The 25,023-nt window shown below is 46.7% G+C and overlaps 2 protein-coding genes across 2 annotated transcripts in view; one reads left to right on the top strand and one right to left on the bottom strand.

Annotated features, from left to right (window-relative positions):
- CBL (Cbl proto-oncogene) overlaps nucleotides 1–18,738 on the top strand; it is a 33,099-nt gene extending 14,361 nt beyond the window's left edge. Inside the window, exons 3-16 of the mRNA XM_063311457.1 lie at nucleotides 3,999–4,145; nucleotides 5,717–5,873; nucleotides 6,386–6,507; nucleotides 6,998–7,135; nucleotides 7,941–8,028; nucleotides 8,460–8,591; nucleotides 9,138–9,338; nucleotides 10,368–10,505; nucleotides 10,886–11,245; nucleotides 11,956–12,050; nucleotides 12,732–12,887; nucleotides 13,254–13,357; nucleotides 13,953–14,138; nucleotides 14,977–18,738. Of these exons, the coding sequence (XP_063167527.1) occupies nucleotides 3,999–4,145; nucleotides 5,717–5,873; nucleotides 6,386–6,507; nucleotides 6,998–7,135; nucleotides 7,941–8,028; nucleotides 8,460–8,591; nucleotides 9,138–9,338; nucleotides 10,368–10,505; nucleotides 10,886–11,245; nucleotides 11,956–12,050; nucleotides 12,732–12,887; nucleotides 13,254–13,357; nucleotides 13,953–14,138; nucleotides 14,977–15,260 (2,308 nt within the window). The 3' untranslated portion in view covers nucleotides 15,261–18,738. The remainder of the gene's footprint in view (nucleotides 1–3,998; nucleotides 4,146–5,716; nucleotides 5,874–6,385; nucleotides 6,508–6,997; nucleotides 7,136–7,940; nucleotides 8,029–8,459; nucleotides 8,592–9,137; nucleotides 9,339–10,367; nucleotides 10,506–10,885; nucleotides 11,246–11,955; nucleotides 12,051–12,731; nucleotides 12,888–13,253; nucleotides 13,358–13,952; nucleotides 14,139–14,976) is intronic.
- A 732-nt stretch (nucleotides 18,739–19,470) lies between these two features.
- Nucleotides 19,471–25,023, bottom strand: part of MCAM (melanoma cell adhesion molecule) — a 31,002-nt gene continuing 25,449 nt past the window's right edge. Inside the window, exons 12-16 of the mRNA XM_063311004.1 lie at nucleotides 24,579–24,711; nucleotides 23,709–23,741; nucleotides 23,028–23,169; nucleotides 22,074–22,191; nucleotides 19,471–20,580 (exon numbers count right to left, since the gene is read on the bottom strand). Of these exons, the coding sequence (XP_063167074.1) occupies nucleotides 20,551–20,580; nucleotides 22,074–22,191; nucleotides 23,028–23,169; nucleotides 23,709–23,741; nucleotides 24,579–24,711 (456 nt within the window). The 3' untranslated portion in view covers nucleotides 19,471–20,550. The remainder of the gene's footprint in view (nucleotides 20,581–22,073; nucleotides 22,192–23,027; nucleotides 23,170–23,708; nucleotides 23,742–24,578; nucleotides 24,712–25,023) is intronic.

Here is a 25,023-nt window from a genome sequence, read left to right on the forward strand (position 1 = left end):
TCTTCAAACTTGTAACCTTCTGCCTTTTTAAACATGGAATCGCTTTGTCAAAAACCATTTGTTTACTTATATGAACATCTTAATTTTGCAAAGAATTTTATTCTAATTGTAAGATAGTGTAAGTGTATTATTTTTAGGGCTAAGGTTGAAACAGTAATGGCATGCTTAATTCTAACGTTAGTTTGAAAATTGCTCAAGCTAGAGTGGCTTTTGAATTTGCGGAATATGTTGGCTCTTCTCTGGAAGGAGTTTATAACACATCTAGCAAATTCCTTAGGCTCTCCTAAGGAATATTGTAGAAGATCACAAACCTTATTTGGTGCCATAAAATATAAACGGTATCCTGCATACTTTTAGTTTGCAGCGTACTGTATCTGCTACATATTTTTTAAAAAATGTTTTACCCAGAAGAGAGAGATTCTGTGAAGTGTTTACAGGCCGTATCAGTGGAGATTATATTTGTTTTCCTTAACAATATAAGATAGTGAATGTTCACTAACTGCTGGAAGATTTCCTAGGGCTTTTCTACTTGAAGCTGCCTTGTATTCAAGAAAGTTAGGCTATCTAGCTTTTTTCCTTCCAAGAAGAGAATCTGAAAATTCTACTTACTCTGGGTTTGTAATGGTTGGCTTGATGTGCAATCTCATGAAATGTAATGCGAGGCAGACATGCTTTCTGGGGAGGCATCAGCTGAGATTGAGGGCAGCCCTTCTGCTGAATGTCATAGCTCAGTTAATTGACTCAAACAATGTTTTTCAGAAGAAGTTGTGGGAAGTTCTGAAGGAACTAGTTGGATGTGTTAAATGATGGTTTTAAAGGTTTATTGCTGCAAAGAAGGATCAAATGGGTTGACATATGAGTGACTTCTGCAAGACAGGCTGTTATCATGGTAGAATGTTTTTATCCAGCAAACAGGAAGCCGGAAAGGAACAGCCTGCTTCAGGTCAGAGGCAAAGGCAACAGAGAGCTGAACTCAGGAAAACGAGACCCTGTTAAAGGCTGCAGTGGGGCTAGAGTGCTTTGTTGACCTCTTGACTTTTTGCAAGATATCTAGAGCCAAAAAGTAATGAAGAACGAAGAGGACAGCCAAGCAGAGAGAAGCGAAAAGCAGAACATCCCTTGCTTTGATGTGGCATATTTAATGTGTGTTTAATTTTTAATTCTGTTATTTGGTTATACTATTTTGTCTTCAGTGGTTGATGCTTGCTTTTCGTAAGACTGGATGCTGTAAAGTTAAAGTCAAAAGTACAGTGTCTCAACTCCACCTCCTTACATCTGAAAGTCATCACTCTAGCACAGAGTCAGAACTTGTATCTCACAAGCTGTTTCAGTTCATATTTTTAGAACGTCCAGAGTGGTTGACTATCTAGAAGCATTAGCTTCACTCCGTTCTTTGTGAGCTCTCTGCATTGCAATCTCACAGACATATCTGATTCTCTGGGAGGTCCCCCGTGATGAACTTGAGAAGGTATATTAACTAGGAGAGAGAGAATGGTGCAAAAACAGTAGCAGATAAGGAAAATAATCATCAGGAATGAACACTCTCACAGCTAACTGCCTGATAATTAAAACAGGAGAAATTCCATCATAGCTATACTCAATAGATAAAAATACTCTCTTTAACTGCTGCTCATTTGTAGATGTTGGCGCCTTCTGGGTAAAAGCTCAACCAGAAAGTCCCTTGCATATGACTGTTGCTTTATAAAGGCCTGTAAGTAGAATACATATCATGCTTAATGTGTGCTGACTGGTGCTTCTTCCAGAGGCTCTTGCATTTGATACCTAAAACACAATTTTGCATAAATAAAATGTTCAAGCCCAACATGGTCATGAAGTTACAAAGGTAATTGATGCCTATTCCTTCCTTCTTTTCCTTCTTGGAACAAAAGTAGCCATATCAGTTGGACTCTCTCATTAATTAGTCCAGAGATTATACTGTTTTAAGGGGAAGAAATGATGTGATGACACTAACAGAAGAGGCAATCCTTGGTTAAAAGTAAGATCTTGGGAGGGGCTTTAGGAATCTACTAGCCAACCTGTGACCCGCTGGGTCATTGTTTCAGAGGTATTTCCTTACCAGATTCCTCAATGCCTTCAACAGTGACAGAGCCTCTAATGTGCTGCTTTCATTGGAAAAGTTCTTAAAAATTCAGGGAGACATTCAGAGATGTCTCTGCCTTGAAAATAGCCCATGTTGAACATTTTGTATCATGTCATAAAATGTTCTATAATTTTAATGTCATAAAAATGTTTTATACAATTTGCCAAATTTCTATTCCATGGGAGTCATGGGTCCTAGATTTTGGACACATTCTGTAAGTTAGCCTATTTGAGGTGCCTTGGTTCAAAAATCGTTGACTTATGGTGCACTGTTTCGCCCAGTTAAAGGTTACAAAGTATCAAACAGACACAAGAGTTTTAGTAGTATATAGATAGGTTTGAGGCTTCTCTACTTTCTACATGTGTGAGTAAAATAAGCTGTGGACGGTGTTAGCTTCTCTTGTATTACCTGTTGATTTAAAAGCACCCCAAGCAGCTGCGCCCACTTCTTGATGTCAGCTTAAGAGTGAAGGGCAGTAAGAGTGGAGGAGGAAACTTATCCTTCACAGTCAGTGGTCATCTGGCACTATTGATTAGACCAGCTGCAGAGGAACCTCCTCCTCGCTAACCCCTGGCATTGGCGCTGATAATTTCCTTACGGAAGCAGTCTTCTTCGTGCCGTAAGTTCACCCCTTCCTTGTAAACCTTTGTTGAGAACTTGCCGGTACCTGCACAGAAGGTGGCTGTTCTTGTGCGCTCCAATATCAAGACTGAATTAAAGAACCAAGTAAATGTGCCCTTGAAATAGTAGTGCTAGTTTGGGAGGCCTGTAGGCTTCTGGACACTTTTGCTCGTTCTCTTGTTAACACTTGAAAATCACAGATCGTCCCCAAGGGTAAATATCACAGAAGACTTCTCCAAATAATTTTTTTTGTTAATTTTAATCTTCCTGTTTAAGCTAGCTGGTGTGTGTGGGGGGCGGGGGAGGGGGAATATTAGAAATCCATGTTACTGTTCTTTAATTTTTAAATCTCAAAACCCCCAGATCAGATGGGGGGAAAAAATACATCTGGGCCATTCAAGCTGATAACATCCTGCTAATGTGAATCCCTGTGGACACCTCAGTGAGGCCTTTCTAGCTGAGCTGAGAGAGACCTGGTATTTCTCTCGTGCTGAACTCCTAAGAAATGCTTAAGATTTGGCCTTTCAAGCTGTTTTGGAAAAGTTGTTCTCATGTCTGTGTGCTAAAGGTTCATCTCCTTTCCCACCCACACACCCCCTTTCTTCTCCTTCGGCCTGGAAGGAGAAAAAAATCAAATGTTCTCCCCTTCTTCATCTAAAATCAATTTCTCAAACCTGATGGGCCATTTTGAAGTGCAGACATTGCTTTATTTTATTTATTAAATCTTCAAAGGAGAGATGAGAGGATTACCCAAGGTCTCTGGGGATTCTTTTGGTCCAAAAAGATCTTCCTAGAAGATGCAGTCTCCCTTTCTTTCTTTCCTCAAAGAAGCTAAGTCCAGTTTTCAGTTACCCAAGCCAGTGGATTGCACTGACACTTAATTTGCTAAATAAAGCATACTTCAGTTACGATGTGCAATTCTTCTGAATGTAATGCTGTCTGGACAGGCGGTAGCTACGTAATAAACACTGATGGAAGGACTTGTGACTTCTAGCTGGGCCATAATTTTTCTGCCTTACTTCAGCCACTTGAGCAATCTTTCCATTGCACCTTCTGGCGAAGTAAACAAAATACCTAAAGAGAGAAAGAGGGCTTGTAAAGTAAAGCTAAATTTCCAAACTCCTGTGAATTAGAATGCATTGCTACTGCTGCCTTGCTGTTCGAAAAATCAGTCCAGAACGTGACTTGATTGAAAAATGGAAGTTCCTGTTTCTCCTCTCATTCCCTGGCTGCTGCTTTCCCGTCTCAAGGCAGATTTGATTTTCTGAACTTACAGGCGCAACTTGACCAAACTGTCCCTGATCTTCAGCCACATGCTGGCAGAGCTGAAAGGCATATTTCCAGGTGGGCTCTTCCAAGGAGACACCTTCCGAATCACAAAGGCAGATGCAGCAGAGTTCTGGAGAAAAGCTTTTGAGGAAAAGTAAGTGGAATTTCCAAGATAAGCTTCTCGGCTCCAGCAGTTCTCATAACTGCAGTGGTTTACCTGTCATGGTTTTAGCATATCCAGTATATGTGAGATGGAACCCCAAAGCTCCCAGACTATCAATCCCACTTCAGGGGTGGCAAAACTATTCAGGTATTCCTTTGAAAATATTCTATGTCTGACTGTCGCCACCACCAGCATAGGATTATGAGCAGCAAAAAAAGCTTCATGGTGGTCTTTGGTCATACTTATACAGAGGTGTTGACTTTGGGGACAAGATTCGTTGATGACGCCTGTGTTAATGTTAGGATAAGATTGAGCCAAATACAGGAATGAAGAAACAACAAAATGGGCTCCCAAGAATATTAATCCTATAAACTACATTTTCAACCTATCCTCCAGTTCTGTAGGTCCTAAAGCTTGCTTAGATCAATCTTCCTGTATTCACTGAAGGTGGAAAGAGGAATTAATGTTTCGCTTGGCTTGGCCATAACTTTAGATGTTTATCTCTAGAGATTGATTTTGGTCGCGTTCCAGAATAATTTTCATTCCATATGAATTTCCATTTATGAAATATGCACGTCTTATCTGCAAATTAGGACTTACAAAATATGTGCACTCATAACCTTGCTTGTAAGCAGTTGGTCTTCCTTCATTACTTCCTTCATTTAATATATCAGTACAGTTACTTAGATGTCAGAGATCTTGTTTAGACGCAATTATGTTACATTCCTTTATATTGCTGCTACGTCAGTAGCTGCTTTTATCAGTACTGAACAAATTAAGAATTGGAGCTGATGTTGTCTGCTTTCAGTATTGTAAATCATTTATTTTAAACAAAGCATTGGAACAAATGTACCTGCATTTGTCTATTTCCATCCCTTGCAGTTGTGAATCTGTGCCCGTGGACAGTTTGCCCATTAACTTGGATGGTTTTGAGACGAATTTATTTATTTATTTATCTATCGAACTTGTCACCGCCCATCTCCTCCAACCGGAGGGACTCTGGGCGGTTTACAACACAGAATAAATATACAATAAAAACTCAATAAAATTCCAATAAAATCCCATTAAAAACCAAAACAATTTCTTGACTACCCCAGCTCATAAAAACCAGATGGCTGTGATCTCTACAACCATCATGTAGGAGGGGCACTTCAAGGCACCAGCCAACCCCAAGTATGATTATTCTCCTCCCTGCCCCAAGCCCGGTGGCAGAGCCAGGTCTTCAACTTCCTCCGGAAGGCTAAAAGCGATGGGGCTAATCTTACCTCTGGGGGCAAGACGTTCCAAAGGGTGGGTGCTACTGCCGAGAATTCATGGGGAAAGCTACTGTATAATGTCCAATATCAGAAGTGATGTGTGCTTGAATATTTATTGCGAGGAAGCATGAGTGGGACAGAGCTGTGGAGCCTCTGTCCTGCTCAGGGACTTTTTAGAGGGATCTGATTGGCTGTTGTAGGAAATGGAACATTGGATGAAAGAGGCCTTTGGTTTGATTCAGCTGGTGTTTTTAAGTTCCTGTGTTGCAAAAGAGGTAAGCTCAATATTTTTTATCCCACTGCTAGGACCATTGTCCCATGGAAGACCTTCCGTCAAGCCCTTCATGAAGTCCATCCTATAAGTTCAGGCCTGGAAGCAATGGCATTGAAATCAACTATTGACTTGACATGCAACGATTACATTTCAGTGTTTGAATTTGATATTTTTACCCGTCTATTTCAGGTAAGCTGCTGCTTTTTTTTTTTTTAAGTCATGGCTTTCCTAAATACAGATGTTGCTTCAACGCTGAAACAGCTTTCTCCTTCTTCTGTCAGAATTGCCAATCTTCATCTCTCTGACTTGTAGAGTCTCAGACTTCAACTGTTCCTCCTCTCTGTCTCTCCATACCTCCAAAATCTCTATGGTTTGTGCTGTCCTTTTAGATTTCTGGGAGCTGGAGGATTTAAACACTGACATGAGAGATAGCTTTGAGGAGAAAGTTGTCATGCCCCATTGGAACGCAGTTAAATTCTGTGCTGTGGTTTTAAATGGGATATCAACTTAAGGGTAATCAGCATTGAATGTTGCTGAAATCAGCTTAGGGAGGGGATTTGACTGCATGAGAAACAGAAAAGGCCTCATCCAGTTAAATTGTTATTAGCAGGTTCCTGGATGGCGAAGCTACAATAGGAAGGGCTGTTTCCCTGTTGGAATCTGCTTACCTGATAGTTGCCCCCCCTCCCCCCCTCCCCCAGCCATGGTCTTCTTTGCTCAGGAACTGGAATAGCCTTGCAGTGACTCATCCCGGGTATATGGCATTCCTGACATACGATGAGGTTAAAGCACGGCTTCAGAAGTTCATTCACAAACCTGGAAGGTGAGTGCTTAAAGGCAACATTTCTAATGTCAAACCATGTTGTTATATTTAAGCATTTTATATCAAAATTAGTTGACACCAGGGATGTCCTAAATTTGAAATACCGTAAATTGCAGTTGCAGGGCTAGGCACGCTAATCATAAGTTCCCTCCAAGCTTAGATGTTCACCGGTACCCGTTTTTTGGGTAAGAGAATGGTGGTTTTTCATCATGGAGGTTTGAGGCCTACAGCTTTTCCTTTAGAAATGGAATGCCCCTATATGATGATTAAGCCAACTTGGAGTATCACAGAAGTGAGGGGCATCCTCACTTAATGCACATTGAAAGAAGTGTTCAGATAATTATATAAACACCACCCATTATGGGGAAAGTTTAGTGAGAGATTTTCTGCTGCCCTGTCTTTCAGAAAAGGCTTCATAAGTAGATAGTTCAAATTCAGCTACATATTCGTTCAGCTATCAAACTCTGGTATGTTCTTTTTTTTTGTTTAGTTATATTTTTCGTCTGAGTTGTACCCGACTTGGTCAGTGGGCAATTGGTTATGTGACTGCAGATGGAAATATCCTCCAGACAATTCCCCACAACAAACCCCTTTTTCAAGCACTGATTGATGGCTTCAGGGAAGGCTTGTAAGTGACTTGTTTTTGGGCAGTGTGACAACTCTTGTGGTTGTGTTTTTCTTTTTCAATTAATGTGTTTGTAATTGAAAAGCAGAGAAGAAAAGAGGAATTCCGTGTGTTTGGTCCTAGAGCAGCTGAAGAGCATTTGAAACATCATAGCAATTTCTCTGAGATTTCAGATCATTTGCATTCAGTAACAACGTGGCCCTTCTGCTTGTCCTAATATAACTCACCTTATGAGGCATCTGAATTCAAGATTATTTACAATTCTTAGTTACACAACAGATTTAGTTTCTCTTTCCAACCCTATGGAGTTTGACACCACAGGCATCTGTAACAAACCACAGCCACATCAAAAAGATGGCAGGTGTGTCAGGGCCTCATTGTGCAAAAGATGCAATTATGAACTTGCCTGATGATATCTGATGCCAATAGGTGTGTTGCATCATTTGCATGATGATGTCATGATGCACGTGACATCATTCCCAGGCCACCTACAGCAAATCGTTGCAAGCTTACTTAAAATACCACACCTTTGATTGGCTAAAGGATTGCAACAGGTTTGGCTGTGAGAAGCTTGAAGATGAGAGACATGTTCCATTTTAATAAATAGAAGAATCACAACTCAAAATTTATTTTTCTCATTTGGGGCTTCGTAAGGGCTCTCCTTTTAAAACCTCCTCTTCATAATTACATTTATCACATAATTAAACTCTCCCCAAGAGTGGCATCTCTCCCATTTGTCTCTGCTCTGTTCAGCTGTTTATTTCTTTTGAAATAAATAATAAATAACCTTTGCATCTCTCCTCTGTAGTTACTTGTATCCTGATGGAAGAAACCAGAACCCTGATCTGACCGGCCTATGTGAGCCCACACCGCAGGATCACATTAAAGTTACCCAGGTAAGCAGGGACCACCGATTCTTTTCCATTCCTTGCGTCTCGTGCTATGCTAAAAAAAATACAGAAAGCGCTCAAAAGGGATTTATGGCGTCTACATTGAGAGGAAAGGGTAATGAACCCAGAGTTTGATGCTGGAGTAGTTAGGAAAGTGAGCCAGGACACGCTTTCTTTTACTTAGATCTCCCTTCTCTTCCCGTGCCTACGGTTTGAAGTCCTTGCAGTCATGATTTAAGAATCACACCCTGTTCTATTAATGATACCCCTACCCTTTGGAGCTGGAAATAAGTAGCCATCGATGGATTTTTTTTTTTAATGCATTGCAAGCGTTAACCTTTCAGTGGCCATTGTTGAAGCTGAGCTTTTAAAAGCTGTCCAGGCTGTTTCCAGGAAGGTGTTTTTAGGTCTATCCCTTTTTTTCTTCTTACCCCCAGGAGCAATACGAATTGTACTGTGAGATGGGCTCCACTTTCCAGCTTTGTAAAATCTGTGCAGAAAATGACAAAGATGTGAAGATCGAACCCTGCGGTCACCTCATGTGCACCTCTTGTCTCACGTCATGGCAGGTATGGGATTTGCTCCCTTCCAGAGCCCCACTTCTTGGAACACCAGCCCTTTGCAGCCCGTATAGAAAACGGCAGTTGGCCGGTTTGCCTGGCTGGGCATGTTGTGTCACTGCTATCTCCAGCTTTACAAAAGGCACCTAGAATGGGTGTTTTTCTGTAGGCCGTGTCAACTTTTATGCAGGTAAGCAGTTGTGCGCCAAAGGTTTGTGCAGTGAGAGACAGTGTTGCAAACGTGGAGTGGCTGACCCGTGCAGCTACCTTGAAAGACGCAGGGGTATTGTGTTGTGTGTGTGTGAGAGAGAGAGAGAGAGAGAGAGAGATTAAGATGGGCATCATTTGATCTTCCTTCCTCTTTCTTTTGCCTTTTCTCATAGACCTCTAGTCACATACTCAGGCTAGTTAATTTCCTACTGCAATAGCAAGTTGTAAGTTCAGTCCTTTCCTTCTTCCCTCCTGTGTGCTAAGATAATCTTACTTCAGGGTTCCACGGGGAGGCCCTGAGTGAATCACCTGGTCCCTATATCCCTCCCTGCGCTCTACCTGCAGGAATCGGAGGGGCAGGGGTGTCCGTTCTGCCGGTGTGAAATTAAAGGCACGGAACCGATTGTAGTGGACCCTTTTGATCCCCGAGGAGGGGGAGGGCTCCTGCGGCAAGGGGCAGAGGGGGCCCCCTCTCCAAACTACGACGAGGATGACGACAGAACAGATGAATCACTCTTCATGATGAAAGAGCTGGCTGGTGCAAAGGTAAGCCTGGACTGTCGGTCTCTTCTATGGAAGTAATATATGGATGAATGGATGGATGGATAGATAAAGGCAGCCCCCAGGGGCTTCAGAGTGATGTTCTCCACAGACCCTGAACCATTCGAGACATGCTTTCCTTCCGTTGGGCCCCTGTGAATCATGCGCACCAGCTTTGGATAGCTTTTCTAGCGCTTGGTTTCAGACTGTTGTCAGCATTCCACCTTAACTGAACGTCAGTATAATTAACAATATTAATGCGCATATTTGGCAGTCGGCTGGGAGTTTTGCAGTAAAATGTTGCCATGAGTAGTCCTGTCCTCTCTGCCTGCGCTCTTTCCTGATATATTTCCTCCACGCAGCCCGTAAGCAGCGCAAAGCTCAATTTGGTGGGGTGTGTGTTTTCTGGGTTTTTGCTGTGTTTCGCGCCTGCCCATCCTACAGCTGAGCTTGTCAGTACTGTCCCCTTGTGCTCGAGGGGTGCTGGTTAGCTACGCGGCTCTTTGAGCCTCACTCGAACGATGAGTTCACTACCAGCGCAGAAGGTTTAGACTTTGCTGAGGCTGCCGTTGTTTGCCTGTTGACGTACAGCATTTGATTTGCATAATAGGTAGACCCATTTTGTTTTCTGCTATGCTGGGAAGCTGTTAATGATACTGGGATCGGTGTGTCCTGTCAGAGACTAACTCCATGCCTGTGCCCCAGTTGCTGTCAGCTGGTGGCTCTATGTAAGATGACCGCATTGGCCATCTGTTGGTTTTAAAGACTTTGCCCACTGCAGGTCCAGTTCAAGTGTAGTGTGCAAATCAATTGGTGACAGAGCAATTCTCTTCAGAGCAGGCCTTGTTCTTGCTGAGGGGTTGGAATTAGCAGGAAGGAAGAGAACCTGTTCATGTATGCTCAGTAGAGGCAAACAGCAGAACTCTCACTTGAGTTGGAGAGAAGGTGACTTGGAACGCCAAGGTAGCGGGAACCTGGCCGCTAGACTGGACTTCTAAAATCTCTTAATCCGATTTCCTTTTGGCATCCCTTCAGGTAGAGCGTCCTCCTTCTCCATTTTCAATGACTCCACAGGCAGCACTGCCCCCAGTACCTCCGCGGTTGGACCTTCTGCAGCAGCAGCAGCGTGTGTCCAACCCACCCGGAGCTTCGAGCCCAGGAACCACTTCTAAGGTACCAGCTCTGTGGCAGACCTTGTAGACGACAAGGTGCCTTTTGAAAGATGTCTGTCTGAAATGTGTCAGTCCTGATTAATTAGGTTTTTCTTCACTGACACTGTGGACTTTTCCCCTTTCCCTCTTCTTGGTGCTTCATCACCCTTGTTCATGTATTTGTTTGGTTAAATGAAGCGTCAGGTTGACAGCCTTGGCTGACTGGTTTTTCAGCCAGGGCCCTACTTCTCCCTGCCCGTGTTGATAGAGTGTTGTGGATCCATACGAACTTTTGGCTGCATGGTGCTCACCCCAGAGTCCCCTTTCCTCCATTGGTTGCTGGCCTGCTGTAGAGAATCAAATTATGGACAGTTGCTTGGAAGGCTTTCCATTATTTTATAGGCTGCGCTTGGTTCTCTCCACAAGGATAAACCTCTGCCGATCCCGCCAACTCACCGAGATCTTCCACCACCTCCACCTCCAGACAGGCCACACGCCATCGGAACAGAGAGTCGGCCCCAGAGACGACCCTTGCCCTGCACTCCGGGGGACTGTCCTTCCAGGGACAAGTTGCCCCCCGTGCCCTGTAACCGTCAGGGGGAGCTCTGGCCATCGCGACCAATGCTGAAGGCCCCAGCTGAAGCATGGGCAAGCAGGGAGCTGAAGAACCGCCACTCCCTCCCGTTCTCACTGCCTTCCCAAATGGATTCCAGAGCGGAGACTCACCGACTTGGCAGTACCCTGAGTCTGGACACTCCGGTGGTGAGTGTGACCTCCCCTGAAAGCCTGCTTTATCTCACCCCAAAGATCTTGAGCCTCGGACCGTGTAAGGGCCGAAAGTAATGAGATGGTGGTCCGCATCTTCACTGGAGTGTGAGCGTTTATGCGTCCCGCCGTGTACTCTGTGGAAGTTGCGGGATTGAGGGCCGGAGAGATTCAAGTGGATTTGTGTCTTGCCCCGGTCTTTCAAAGGAACAGGGTCACAAAATAGGCTGGCTTATGGTTTGTTTGTTTGTTTATGAAATTTGTAAAGCTACAGAAGGCAACAACAGCAAGCCAATGGGAATAGCAAGATTATTTCTAGTGGACAAAGTTGCTTGGAGCTGAGCTCTGGGCAGGTCCCATTGTGGTGGGGCTGACATGGCCCTTCTTGGTTACTTGGGGGGAGTTTCATCCTGTAACTCCTGAGGAAATGGGCAAGATCCTAGGGACAGGTAACCCAGCCACCTGTTTAGGTCCCTGTCCCTCCTGGTTTGTGAAGGCTGCTCAGGAGGTAACATATAATTGGGTCCATGCGATGGTGACATCCTCCTTGAGAGAAGGAGCTAATGCACTGGCTACAGGCTAACAGGTGATGCCAAAGTGTGCACTTTCACAACCAAAAAATGGTTCACAGCAGACTTAATAAAGATGCACCTTTTGGTCTCCAACCATATGCCGGTGGTGGTGCCTGATGCAATGTTTTCTTGCAGAACCAACTTGGTGGGCTCCCTGCGGGCTCAGACAGTGAGCACTCAAAAATAAAACCTTCTTCTTCTGCCAATGCCATCTACTCTCTTGCTGTAAGGTAAGGTGTGTCCTCAAGGAGACCCAGCTGCTGAAACTTTTAAGAATATATCACCAGTAGAGGGTTGAATTGCCCAATCAGTTCCCAGTAGTAGTAACTCTGGGGAGAGCTTCCTCTTGGGTCTTTGATTCCTCTGTGGTTTCTGATCATCTCTGTGGTGGAAGGCATTGCTTTCTGAGAAGCTAAAATGCACAAAATGGAGTGGGTCATTTTATGTTAAGCCGCTTAGGTAAATCTGGCTCGATTTTTTGTTTTGTTTGGGTATGTTTAATGCCCAGAGTCGTCATCGTACGAGATGGACGGTGAATAAATATGATAGACAGACATTAGTGTGATTGCTTTGAGTGACTGTAGTTGAGAAGAACCACTCGAGTGGTGAGTCTAGCATTATGAAACTAAAGTAGAATTAAATCAAAGCTCAGCAGCTGAGTAATGTAACATATTAAGAGCATGAGGCTTTGTGGTCTGGGGTGTGCGGCTGTATTGCCAGAAGTGTCATTTGTGATGCAAGACCAGGCATTGCAAGTCACAGAGCTAAGCTTCTGAAAGATTTGACACATGGACAGAAAGCCTTCCAAACTTTTGTTTGGAAGTTTTATTAGCAGAGAGCAACAGGCTGCTTTTTTTCTCATGGATGGTGATCCTGTATTCTCTTCCCTTCTCCCCCCCCCCCCCCCCCAGATCATTGCTTGCCCCAAAGCCGCTATCCGGAGAGTCCACTGGGAATGATGAAGACTCAGAGTACATGTCACCTTCCTCCTTGCCCCTGGTGCCACCTGGCTGTGCTGTTCAAAAGTCCGAAGCCAAGCTGCCTTTGGAAACAAGTCCAGGCTCACGGTGAGGGAGTTGTTTTTTTATACCACCACGTTTGTGATTCTGACTGAGATTTCATGTTCCCGAGGCTCTGAGGGGAAAGGGGTAGTTATGGGTGAAATCAGCTGTCTTTTGAGCTCCCTGCAACCTTGTCAGGACTGTTTGAGGCTTAGCATGGGGCTGGAAAGGCAGCCTGATGAAAGGGGAGCTGTTCAGGAGACGTGTGATGGCCAGGGACACTGGAAGACCCAAGCAGCGCGTGAGACGAGGAGCCGCGTCGCATTAAGCGGCCTGTAGGTCTGTGGTGAAGCTTTGAGCACCTCCTCCTCTTCCTGCTGTAGGAGTTGAGTAAGTTCCTGACTCCTGTGCCCTTTCTTTCTCTCTGCTCAGCGTACTGGAGTGTGACCAGGAAATAGAGGGAACTACCTATGAGGCAATGTTCAACATTCAGTCCCAGGCAGCACCATGTCCCTCTGAAGCTGCCAGTGTGTCTGGTAAGTTTCCTGTGAAGTGGCATTTAGGCTAGATTTATATCACAAGGAGCCAGAATCAGCCAAGGAACCAGCTTCTCTCAATTAAGAAAAGCACACTTAAGACAGCACGAGCATTCCGACCGGTGGCTTTGCTTTCATTCTCTCTCTGTTTGTGCCTGTGTGCCATGCAGAGCCATTAACTCCTAATTTCCTTTCCCGCCCTTTCGACGGAGGGAGGATTGAGCCAGCCCCTTCTGAGTATGTGAGCCTGCTTGCACGTGGCTGTATTTACACAGCAGTCACCATCCTCCGTACGACTGAGAATTTACTCTTGCGATGTACAGTGTAACAAGCAGGGAAGATTACAGGCAACTCTTCCACCAAACTCCCCTCCGACTCTCTGAGATCTTTGCTTTCTATGGAATGAAGAAAGATGGCCCAGACACCATTTCCCAGATGCTTTCAGATTGGGAAGCCTTCATATGTGCTGGGTATCCTAACTTTAATTTCTGTGCAGTTGGTTCAGCTTTGAGGTTTGGGCTATCAAGACACGCCCTCTCCAAATGGGCCTGCAGGCCAGGGAGCTGAAGGTGTGCTGCTGCTTAATTCTTTTCAGACGTAGGTGATGCAGTAGCTGATGAGGATGCCCCCAATGGTCCAGAGGAGTCTGAGAATGAGGAAGATGGCTATGATGTCCCTCGGCCATCCAACCACATGGTCACAGCTCGTCGCACGCTGTCCGATATCTCCAACGCGACCTCCTCCTTCAGCCGTGCCTCTCTGGATGGCGAAATCCTAACGGGTGCTTAAGCGTGTCGTTTGGCAGTGTGGCGGGAGGGGTGTGCCTGTACGAAACAGCCCTGCATTACCCTGTTGGCAGGGCCTAAAAGGTTGAGGGCAGAGGCGGTGGCAGAGCTTGGCCATGTGTCCTTGGCAAAATGTTGAGCAGAAATCCTGGCCGTGGATTTTGATAAGGAAGCCTCAGCACTCAAATCCTTGGAGCTGCGGGGTAACGACTGCTGGCTTTTTTGCACGCTTTCAAGTCCTCCCGTGCTTTCCCTTTCCTGCCTTTAAGAAAGGGGAGGAACTTGCAGGCAGTACAATTCTGAGCTGTTTCATTTCCTTGCAGTTCGTCAGGCGGTGCTCAGAAGGCCTGCTGCAGGGATAAGCACCTGAGCGCCCCAATGTCAGCCCTTCAAGGTAGAACAGACTAGGTTGCCCTTGTTATGAATGTTAATACTCCTTTATTATAAGGTAACAGAAACATCCAAGTCTGAATGCGCTTCCCTCCCTCACTCCATCTTCATGAGAACTAGGGAGGGTCAAGTTGGAGATGCTTTCTCAGATTACATTTCTGCCCCAGACTCAGAGTTCTTTTCTCTGACCCTTGCCTCGGTTACAGCTCTGCCTCCTGTTCCTCAAGGTTACTCCTACTACCCATTATACACAGCCTTCCCCGGTCACTGGTGACTTCCCCTGACTTAAAGGGTGAGTGGTGGTGGTTTGATCTTAGCATCAGTGGCCAGGTAAGGAGCATCACAAAAAATGAAGGGAGCTTGTAGAGCTGGCATCAGGAGAGAGCAGGAGGCCTGCCGATTCAATGTCTCTTCCTCTCAGCCGTGTGCTGCTTTCTCTTGCAGATGTCTCAGATGTCTCCCAAGTTCCAGAGAGGCCACCGAAACCTTTGCCTCGGAGAATAAACTCTGAACGGAAAGTGGGCAGCTGCCTGCAGGTCAGCGGGGCAGGGCCGGTCCCTGTGGCCTCCCCGCAGCTCTCCAGCGAGATCGAGAATCTCATGAGCCAAGGTTACTCGTATCAGGACATCCAGAAAGCCCTGCTCATCGCCCACAACAACATTGACATGGCCAAGAATATTCTCCGGGAATTTGTCTCCATTTCCTCCCCCACGCACGTGGCTACATAGCACCTCTCTCAGCCCTGCCTGGAGCCCCATGAGTCCACCTGCCTGGGCAGTCTCTTGCCCGCGTCGGCCCGGAGGAGATGACAGGCTCCTTGAGGGACTTCCTGCGAAGCCAGGCCTGCCTCTGCTGAGAATCGGCCATCAGGGTTTTGTGCAAGTCCAGGTGTTCAAGCGGAGTGAAACGGAGCGGATGGATGTGTCTTCAACGGTCTCATGTATCTCTTTGGGTTCTCCCCTCTTTGCCCACCTGCCCCCTTGCACTTTCTAATTTGAGAGAACGGACTTGTTAACTTTGGACACCTGTCATCGGTTTCCTTTGCTGGTGGAACGGGGAAGGGTGTGGTCGTGTCTCGTGCTGTGAATTCCAACCGGAGGCCAAGATGCTGGACGGTATCTCCACATCCCTCGTGGTTCAGGATACTACGTATGGGCCTATTTGCTGCTGTACGTTTGGGCTCAGGCTTTGCGAACCCTATCAGGTACAGATTCTTGATGAAGCGAGAGGTTTCAGTACCTTCCTTCTGCTCCCCTTCCCCCCTTCTTCTGGTCCTTGCTGTCATTTTCAGCACTCCTTTGGAAGCCAGCCTCTTCCCGATGCCAGCTTCACCTGCCACACACTGGATTCAATGGCATGGCAAATGCTGACAGCTCTCACTTGGATCGGGGAAGCTGTTTGTGCGGGTGGGAAGTAGAAGCTGCTTAGTTTGGCGGCCCCCAACCTCCTGTGCTTTGAAGCTCTCCAGGCTGGGTTGGGCCACAACAGCTGTTCCTTGACATTCCTGATGATATGGTCAACAGAGCTGCCATCTTAACAGCCTTTAGATGCCTTGTGGCATTCCCACCCCTCCTCACATTTTCCTGTAGAACTCTAATTAAGAGTTAACCACAAGCATGGTCCCTTAGACATTTGCCGAAGAAAGTTTACGTAGCACCCCCTGGATTCTCTTACCTGCTCAGTAGTAAAAATGCAACCATTTTGTGTTGGGTGTCTGTGGAACAGCATAAAAGACGGGTCCTTTTTCCTGGCTCATTATATGAGGAACAAAAGTGTTAGATCCTTCAAAAGAAACTCTCCTGGAAGATTAATGTTTGGGAAAGGCACTGACTTAATGATGCCCTGGTTTCAGCCCTTGATGTTGCTTTTCCTGGGTATTTAGGGAAGAGATAGGGTGAGACCTTTGTGGTCTAGTGAAAGGTCAGCAAGCAGCCTTTTTTCCTCCTTCCCTCTTTCCTCATCTGCTTCCCAAGCTTTCAGTACCATCTGCAGGGCAAGAGCATGTGCCCTGGCATGAAAGCAGACATCTCGAGATCCACTGCATGTTTGGGTTCCTTGTTTAAATAGCATTAGTTCCTCTGCCCTAGTTAAGAATGCCGAGGCTTTCATTATAAGAGGCCAGAGAAGATGGTTTCTGTGGAGTAACATTGTCTTCTCAGGAGGTGCCACCCTGCTATATGGAGGTCTTCCCTGGGCTGCAGAAGGCACCAACCAGGGCTTAGCTGGCCAAGGCCTCACGTGGGCTCCAAGCCCCTTCTGGAAGTTGGTGATGCCAGTCCAAGCTTGCTGCCTGCGGGTGAAAAAGGTTACTGAGCTTGGAGGCCTCAGGGAAGCCGAGGGAGAGGCTGATGGCACTGAGAAGCAGGGGAATTGTACATTCCTGCTGCAGGGACAGGATGGGAGACATTTTTAAAAAAAAGAGTTGCAGTGGCTTTGCTTTTTTCCCCACAGCCTAAAGGTTGGTGGAACCCTTTTCTTCTTCTCTCCAGGGTGGTGGTTAAATCTGTGTCAGTTCAGGAATCAGTTTCTCAAGTTCTTTGCAAAACCGAAGAAGCTGTTGGTGTGATCCTGGGGGAATTGTTGGCACTCCCAGGAGCGAAGCTTCTCGGTGGACGCTGAGCTCTGTGCATTGCATCAGCCTGTGTCCGTGTCAGGGGAGGCATTTTTTTCCCCATTGGTGCCATTCCGTGATTAGACAGGCCAGGGTGAGCATCGCAGTGCATGTAGCCGATGGACTCTTCAGCAGGTGTTTCCTTTCCACGTCTTAAATTTCACAAGGAAATTTTCTAAGCGTCTCTTTCTTTAGGAACCACGTGAGTGTCATAGTTTGGCAAGCACAAGGGAGGTACAGGGGGAAATGCTTCCTGGGGTGTGTTCATTGCTGCTTTTTCATTTGGTCTTCATCCATCCCCCCCATCTCTTACTTTTAAAAAAGGGTTGATTTATTTTACCGAAAGCCAAATGTGTAGTGCCTTTTTAATAGGGAAAATGCTGTTCTCTCCAAGGACGAATCTGAAGCTAGTTTTAAAACTTGACTGCAGAGCCCCGGTGCTGCTCCTTGCGTACAGTAGCTTGAAAGGAAGGAGCCAGCGGTTGGCCTCGAGCTAGCATGAATGTGTCCAGCAGCAGCTCAGCCCGGACCAGCTCTCCTCCCGTGGCTTCTTCGTTACTAACAACGAAATGCTGGTGTTTCTGGCCCAAAGCTGCACCCAAAGGAGACAGAGTGCTGCTGGGAAATTTTAATGTAGCCATCGGAACGCCAACTCTTCCATCGTTCGTTTCCTTCTTGAGATGGAGTCTGCTGGCCTGGAAGCAAAATCCAGTTGGTGCCTTCGGGCGTGTGTAGAGCCTGCCTTGGGCCAAGCTTGGGGGCATCTCCAGCCTGTGGCCTGAAGGGCTGTAGGGACAGAGCATGGCCTGCTAGAACTGCCTCTTGGGCGCTGTGCTTTGACGTTCCCATTTGATTCTCGTCTGTGTGTGTGTGTGTGTGTTGTGCGTATGTGTGGCTGGACAAGGAGTTTCCTGTGGATTAAGTATTCGGTGCCTGTTCAGTTCACAGAGACTTTCTTTCCTTACAAGTGTTGCCTCCCTGTGTCTTAAAGCTGCAGCTGCAGCTGCATCTGGGGAGATCATCTGTGGTTCTGCAGCTTGCAGCAACTTTGGAGCAGTGGAATTAACCGTGGGTGGCCATTTCCACCCACCGACGAAGAGTTCCCATTCTTTAGGACTAAAACTGCAACACGGGGAGAGGTTATGCTAAATTATAAATTATCTTTGCTGGGTAGGAAAGAGTGGTTAATAAGTAGCTTTATTTCTCCTGAAGGTTGAGAACCAATGTAATATTGGTGTTAAAAGAAACAGATTTTCACTATTTTAAAAGTTATAATATCATTAATATAAAAATATATTAGCAGTATTTAATCCTTCAGACCTGTAAAGAGTAAGAACAGAAGGTAAATATTCTTACAGAATAGCCGAGCTTTAAGATTCATTTGGGCTAAAGTCCTCATTTTTGTTTTGCAGATGCATTGTTAATGTTTTAGAGGTTATACTAATGTTATTTATTTTTTATTTTTCATCCTGGTAAGGGGCCCACTAAAAAGCTTGGTGGGAGGGGTGGGGGTGTTTAGGGTGTTTCATGTGTGTCAATAAAGAAAAACAAAAGCAAAAGTTTTATTTTTAAATAAATTTCTTTGTTGTAGCATACAGCTTGTTTGGTGTTGTCAATTCCTGTGATGGGGGCTCCTTGTCCCCAGCTGATGCGCAAGTAAGAGCGCACTCCAATTTTAGAGGCTTGAGAATGGTTTTTCAGCAGTTTCACATCCTGTGAAAACTAGATCTCTGACTCTAGACTTTGCTTGTTGACTTGATGGCCACACTCAGAGGTCAGGCTTTGGTCTGGTGTGCATTGCCTGATAATGAGAGTGAGGCCACCTTCTTAGAGGGCAGACATGTGTGCACCGGGAACCCCCTTGCTCCCTCCTCGCAGCGCAGAATTTTAAAAAACTTAAGCCATTCAACGAGATTCTACTTTTTCTTCTCAAAGTGTACAAGAGACAATTCTTGACGACTTCTTTAACTTTTTTATTTTTCATTTATATATATATATATATATATATATATATATATATAAAACCCTGCAACTCAGACACTCTTAAATTTACACACACATCAACAAAAAATATATCTATCAAACAAAAGCTTTCCATTCTGGCATTTTTTTTACTTGCATGTGAAGCGCAGCAGCCCCTTTCCTTTTTGGTTAACCCTTTTATAACCAGGTAGAGTGTTTCTATTAAGGTCTTTACCCCGCCTCAAATTTGTGAAAGGTGAGTGGAGGGAACAGCTGCCAGGAGATCCCAGGAGAGAACAGAAAGCTTGAGCTGTCTTCCACGGTGGTCCGGGGTGGGGGTGCTCCTGCCCACTCTAAGCAATGATGACTTCTCTGACCTCCGCGTTCGAGACAGTCAACACACTGGAGCAGCTGAACACAACAGCTTGCTTTGCACTCAGTCTCTGGCAGTGGCAGCGGTCTGTTTTTCTTCCTCCAAGCATGAGCCGAACAGAAACTGAAGAACTGCCTCTCCAATCCCCGTTCTCTCTCGTTGCAGCCAAGGGAGAGGTGGGTGCTGCCAAGGGTCTTAGCAAAAAGTGTGACAGGAGCTGTGGAACTGAGCGGGGACTTCTTTTGGGCAGGAGGGAGGAGAGGACTAACCACAGATCTCTGGTTAAAAATACGTGACTGTACAGTTTGTACACACAAACAAAAACCCTTATTTCAGTGTTTTTCAAACTTGGTGACTTTGAGATGTGTAGACTTCAAGAATTCTTAAAGTTGCCAAGTTTGAAAAACACTGCTTGATTCCTTTTGTAAGTAAGAAGCATGGCAAGAACATTCCCCCTGGCAAGATTATGCTGCATCTTGGGCATATTCACTTATCAGCAGAACAAATTCCCTAGCAAGTGTCCTTAAGCAAAACGTTTAAATTTGCTTCCTCCTTTTTCACTCTGAGACCCAGGCTTTCTGTTCAGCTTGGCCTTCAACCCTTCCATCCTTGCACATACCTTTAAGTGAACTTTTTACATTCTTACCGGAAATAAAGCTCCTTAGCCATTCTCCGGTGCTCCAGCTTTACAAGTTGGGTGTTAAAAAACAGCGGTAATAGCTTAATTCTGACCTGCCTGGCTTGGCCAGTATTAAGTTGTGCCAACTTAAAATCTTTGTTCCCTTTTTACTAAAACCTGGAATGCAAACACACAACGTACATTGCACAGCACAGATCTGCCTACCCACCATCTCCTTGAGACAAATGCTCTGAAATAACAATGCATCAAACCACCTTTCCTTTCTTGTCATCTCTGAATAATCATGTCATCCTTGAAAGGACAGAAGGCAAGATTGCAGAGTCTTCTTCCCCGGGCCCATCCTGTGTGGTGGTTTCTGCGTGTCTGAATGACTGGTGTGGGGGAATGTTTAGAGGGGGCAGGAGAAAATCAGAAGAAAATGGCTGGCGCTCTTCAGTTCCTCAGATCGATGTATTTCTCTCCCTTACAGAGCAAAGAAAGGAAGACCTTTCATTAGGATCTGAAAAAGCATGCCTTTTTAAAAAGTCAGAATTCACCCAAGGTGTTTTCTTACATTATTAGCACAGGCAGCAGTTGTGTGAACAAGTGACAAGCTTCGAGGCAGAGCAAAGCACATGCTGGAATTTAAGGACTCTTAGCCGAGATTGCAAGCAAACCACTCTTTCTTCGCTGGCAAGGCAGGAACAGAAGGTGCCAAAGGTGCTTGGTGTTCAAAAGGAGCACTGAAGCTGCTCTCCTGTGAAACGAGGCACGTCTGCAGGAGGTGCTCGACCTGTTTCCTGTGCTAACCTCATACCTGCCTTTGCACCCTGTGTTGTGAAGAAACCAAACTGCCTGGATTCCCACAGCACAACCCTAAACAAACCCCCACACTGTGCAAAAAAGTCAGCTAGTCTTCCTTCAACCTGTTCTGTGATCCCAGCCAGGGAGGGTGCCATGAAGCCATGGCCCGGTTGCAGAAAGGTAGGGGTTAAGGGCAAAGGATTGCTTTGTGGATGCAAAGGAAGGTGCTGTCTGCGGGGTTGGCACCTGCTGAAAGATGGCGATGGGACGGTTGGGAAAACTGCAGCCCCATCCAGGAGTGGGCTAGAAGAATGTTTCTTGACCTTAGCAGCTTTTAAGATCGGTGGACTTCAACTCCCAGAATTCCCCAGCCAGCCATGCTGGCTGGGGAATTCTGGGAGTTGAAGTCCATCCATCTTCAAGTTGCCAATGTTGAGAAACTCTGTGCCATGGTCCCTGTTCCAATGTTCCTGGAAAACATCGTAACATGTTCCCATGCCATGCTGGTGCTGACACGGGTTGCTGTACAGGAGGGGGCTGCTCCTGTTCCTTGTACCAGGCTGCGATGCAAGGAGTGAAGAATGCATGCTTGGGTTATCTTGCCTTGTCAAGGACATTTCCCACAGACTGGCAGGAACCGTTAGGGGCACCTGCAGGGCATGGAATTGTACTGGACACTGCCTGGGTTTTTACTGGGAGAAATCCCGCGCTTTTACCATTCTCAGCTTTGCTTGCGCTCCTGCATACCATTCATTGTTAAATCAGATATCCGTGAAAGCCTTGCGTGAATCTGATAGTGATTTTGAATAGGCAATCGTTACACTCTGGGCTAGAAGGTCAGAGGCAGGTGCTTTGCACTCTGTGCTAAACTGTCCAGCAGCCCCCAAACTTCGGTACAACTAAAGTGAATTGCAAAGGAGGGCTGGGTGTCGGTTTCTGATAGGGCAAGTGAAGGAGGGAAGGCTGCCGACTTGGCCGAGGGTGAGAAAAGGGTCCAGTTCCCTAAGAAGGAAACTGCTTGCTGACAGCCCATCTACACCCCGAATGGGTGGCACCGATCCAGAGGGAGGGTGGCTGAAAGTTGGTCCCCAGGACACAGAGGATGAGGATGCTGCAGGCAAGCAACCCCCCCACCTTTCGGTTGCATCATCTCTCCAGCAGGAGCCGCCTACCTGGTCACCTGGCGATCTCTTCTCACCGTTGGCGCCCTGCAGAAGGCCAGCCTCTTCAGGAAGCTTATCTGACTTTACTTCAACTACAATCTCGTCTTTATGTGCTTCGGGCCTCGTGCTGAGGAGGAGGAGGGGGGGGAGGAGGGCAACAGTATTGAGACAGATCCAAATGGGGCTCTGGGGAAGGGGTTGCAGGGGGCGCCCTTGTCTCCATTTCTAGCTCTCGAGAGGTTAAGTGCCACGAGGCAAAGCCGGTCAGCGCAGGTGAAAGGACCTGCAATGGGCACTTTTGCTCAATTGGACACTCGGATTATGCGATGGTCTGTGGGAATGACCCTGGGAGACAGGAGGAAGAGCCGCAGGCCGGACCGCCGTTGCGCAAAAGGTATCTCAGCCCGCGGGAGGAGGGGGGCGTGGGAAGCTTTCAGAAGGTCCCCCCCGCCTGTTTTCCGGAAAGTAAAAGGAAAGGAGGGGAGGGATACTTTCAGACTTGCAAGATTCTCTTACTGTAACCTTACAATAAAGTTAGAACTAGGATTCATTGTTGTGCTTCTCCTCTGGGCTACCTTGAAGGGCTAACATCAATCTTGCAAGTCTGAAAGTATCCCTCCCCTCCTTTCCTTTTACTTTCCGGAAAACAGGCGGGGGGGGGGGCTTTTGAAAAGCTTCCCACGCCCCCTCCTCCCACGGGCCGAGATACCTTTTGCGCAACGGCGGTCTGGCCTGCGGCTCTTCCTCCTGTCTCCCAGGGTCATTCAGAGATTAAGGGGAGGATGGGGGCTCCTGAATGCCGCTGTGGAGGGGCAGGGAGCAGAAGCAGTTCAAGCCACCACCGCCCCCTCCCTGCCGCCAGAAGCCGGCTGCCTGGTGCAATGAGATCGGGAAGCGTGTGGTCTGGGATGGGCAGGCGAGGGGGAAGTGGCTAGAGTCACCAAGGCAAGGCCCCAGACTTACATTTCTTGCTTGCCAGAGCGCCCACAAGCCAGTTTGCCTTTCTTGTGCAGGAAGTAAAGGACAGCCCCCAGGGTGGCGATGACCATCAGGCAGACGATGACAGCCACGATGATAACCCCTTTGCTCTCCTGCAGTACAGGCTCTGGGAGGAAAGCAGGCAGAAAGGAAATGAAATGGCCATTCTTGGCGAGGCTCCGCTTGACGCACAAAGGAGGGGCAGGGCCTGGCTTGGTGGCTCCCAAGCCAGACCCGGGGTTGGGGGCTTGGCAGAAGGGGAGACAGTCAGACGTCCTGGGCAGGCTGTGCAGCCAAGAGGCCGCCTCTGAGCAGCCTACCCCAAAACCGGCACCCTCCGCTTCTGTTGGGGTTCTCGCCAGTGACACTGGCTGAGAGTTGTGTGAATTGCAACGGGGGCATGCGCAGAGCTCGGCCGGGCTGCGAAGGGTCTGGCTTTGGTCTAGTGACATGTTTTTCAGCCTCGGCAAGTTTAAGATGTGTGGACTTCAGCTCCCAGAATCCCCCAGCCAGCACAAAAAACATTGGTCCTGAGCCTCTTGGGTGGATTGCACTCCAAGACCCAACCGCATGCAAATGGAGCGTCTACAGGGAGGGTGTCCCAAGCGCCAAGGACGCTCCTGCCTGCAATGCTCGTTCGATTGCGGCTAAGAGAGAAGCACTTACCGGTGCTGCCAGGACGGTGTTCTGGTTCCAGCCCTTGAAAGGAATAAGAGACACAGTGAGTGCGAAGTGGGTAACGTGTAACTTTGCCCGACCTCTGCCACTGGCTCAAAGCCGGTCCAGCTTGTGGCATTCCGAAAAGCCCCCGGGAAGCTGTTCCCGTCTCTGCTCAGGAGGCAAGCTGGTCTTGGCTTGGCGGGTGGGAAGCACCACAGAGCCATTCTCAACACTGTTGGGGGTGGGGTGGGGTGGATTTCATGCAAGGTTTTCAAAACTCTTTGAACCAGTCTCGGTCAAGGCCTAGGGCCTCCATTTGCAAACCATGTGAACCCAGTTTACTTTTACCCTTGGTAAGGTTTCTTTTCTAGTTTCACACTACATCAAGCCAATATATTTAGTCTGTTGATGAGGCCACATCATGTATGGACTCAGAAAAATGAGTTCACAGACCGAACAAGCGCATCCTCTCAACCTGGCCACTCGGAAAAGAATGAGTTCTACAAGCAATATAAATTATGAAAACAGAGTCACGGGTGTCGCTTAATTTTCCCATGATTTTTTCAGGAAGGAGAAGTGCAACTTTTCGGAGTGGTGGAATAAGCCGGAAGATGGGATGGAAAAATGCAGTAATAAATCTCGGGCTCAACAGCATTTTCTGGTCCTTACCCTCCCCCAGACCTTGAAATTGTGCAAGTTCACTTGAGGTTCTGACGAACCCTTCTGAACTGAATTTTATTTTTGGGAGTTGGAGGCGCTTTTAGCAGTCTGCAAATGCTCTGGACCCCGAGCTCCCTCCAAGCTGGATCAGCGAATGGTGCAAATTGTTTTTCTTGCAAGGGGGCCAGTAAAGGTGGGGGGCGGGGGACAACTTACGGAGTTGGAAGTGCTGGTCGCTGGAACCCAACTCGTTTTTAGCAGTACAACTGATGCCTGATTTCAGGAGTTCGTCGGTGACCAAAATTGAGAGAGTGCTGTTATACTGGTATTTCCGTTTGGATGTGCGTTCCTTCAGAAAAGATGGGACAGTTCATACTTTGTTGAGGGGGATTAAATAATGGGTTAATTTGTTATTTTTAAATGGGAGAAATGCAGGAAATTATGATCAGCAGTCCCAGGAGATACGCTTTCCAGGAGAAGTCTCTGAAAACCAGCTGTATAGTATTTATTCCCTCGCTCTTTTCAACTATTGGGACTTTGAAGAAGCAGGATAGGAAGAGCATTGACGCCTTTGAACTTTGGTTTCGGAGAAGACTCCTGAGAGTACTAGGGACGGCCAAGAAAACAAACCTAAGCGTCATCAAACAAATCAGCCCAGAGT

The sequence above is a fragment of the Candoia aspera genome, chromosome 9 (assembly GCF_035149785.1).
Source record: "Candoia aspera isolate rCanAsp1 chromosome 9, rCanAsp1.hap2, whole genome shotgun sequence".
In the NCBI taxonomy this organism is placed as follows: Eukaryota; Metazoa; Chordata; class Lepidosauria; order Squamata; family Boidae; genus Candoia; species Candoia aspera.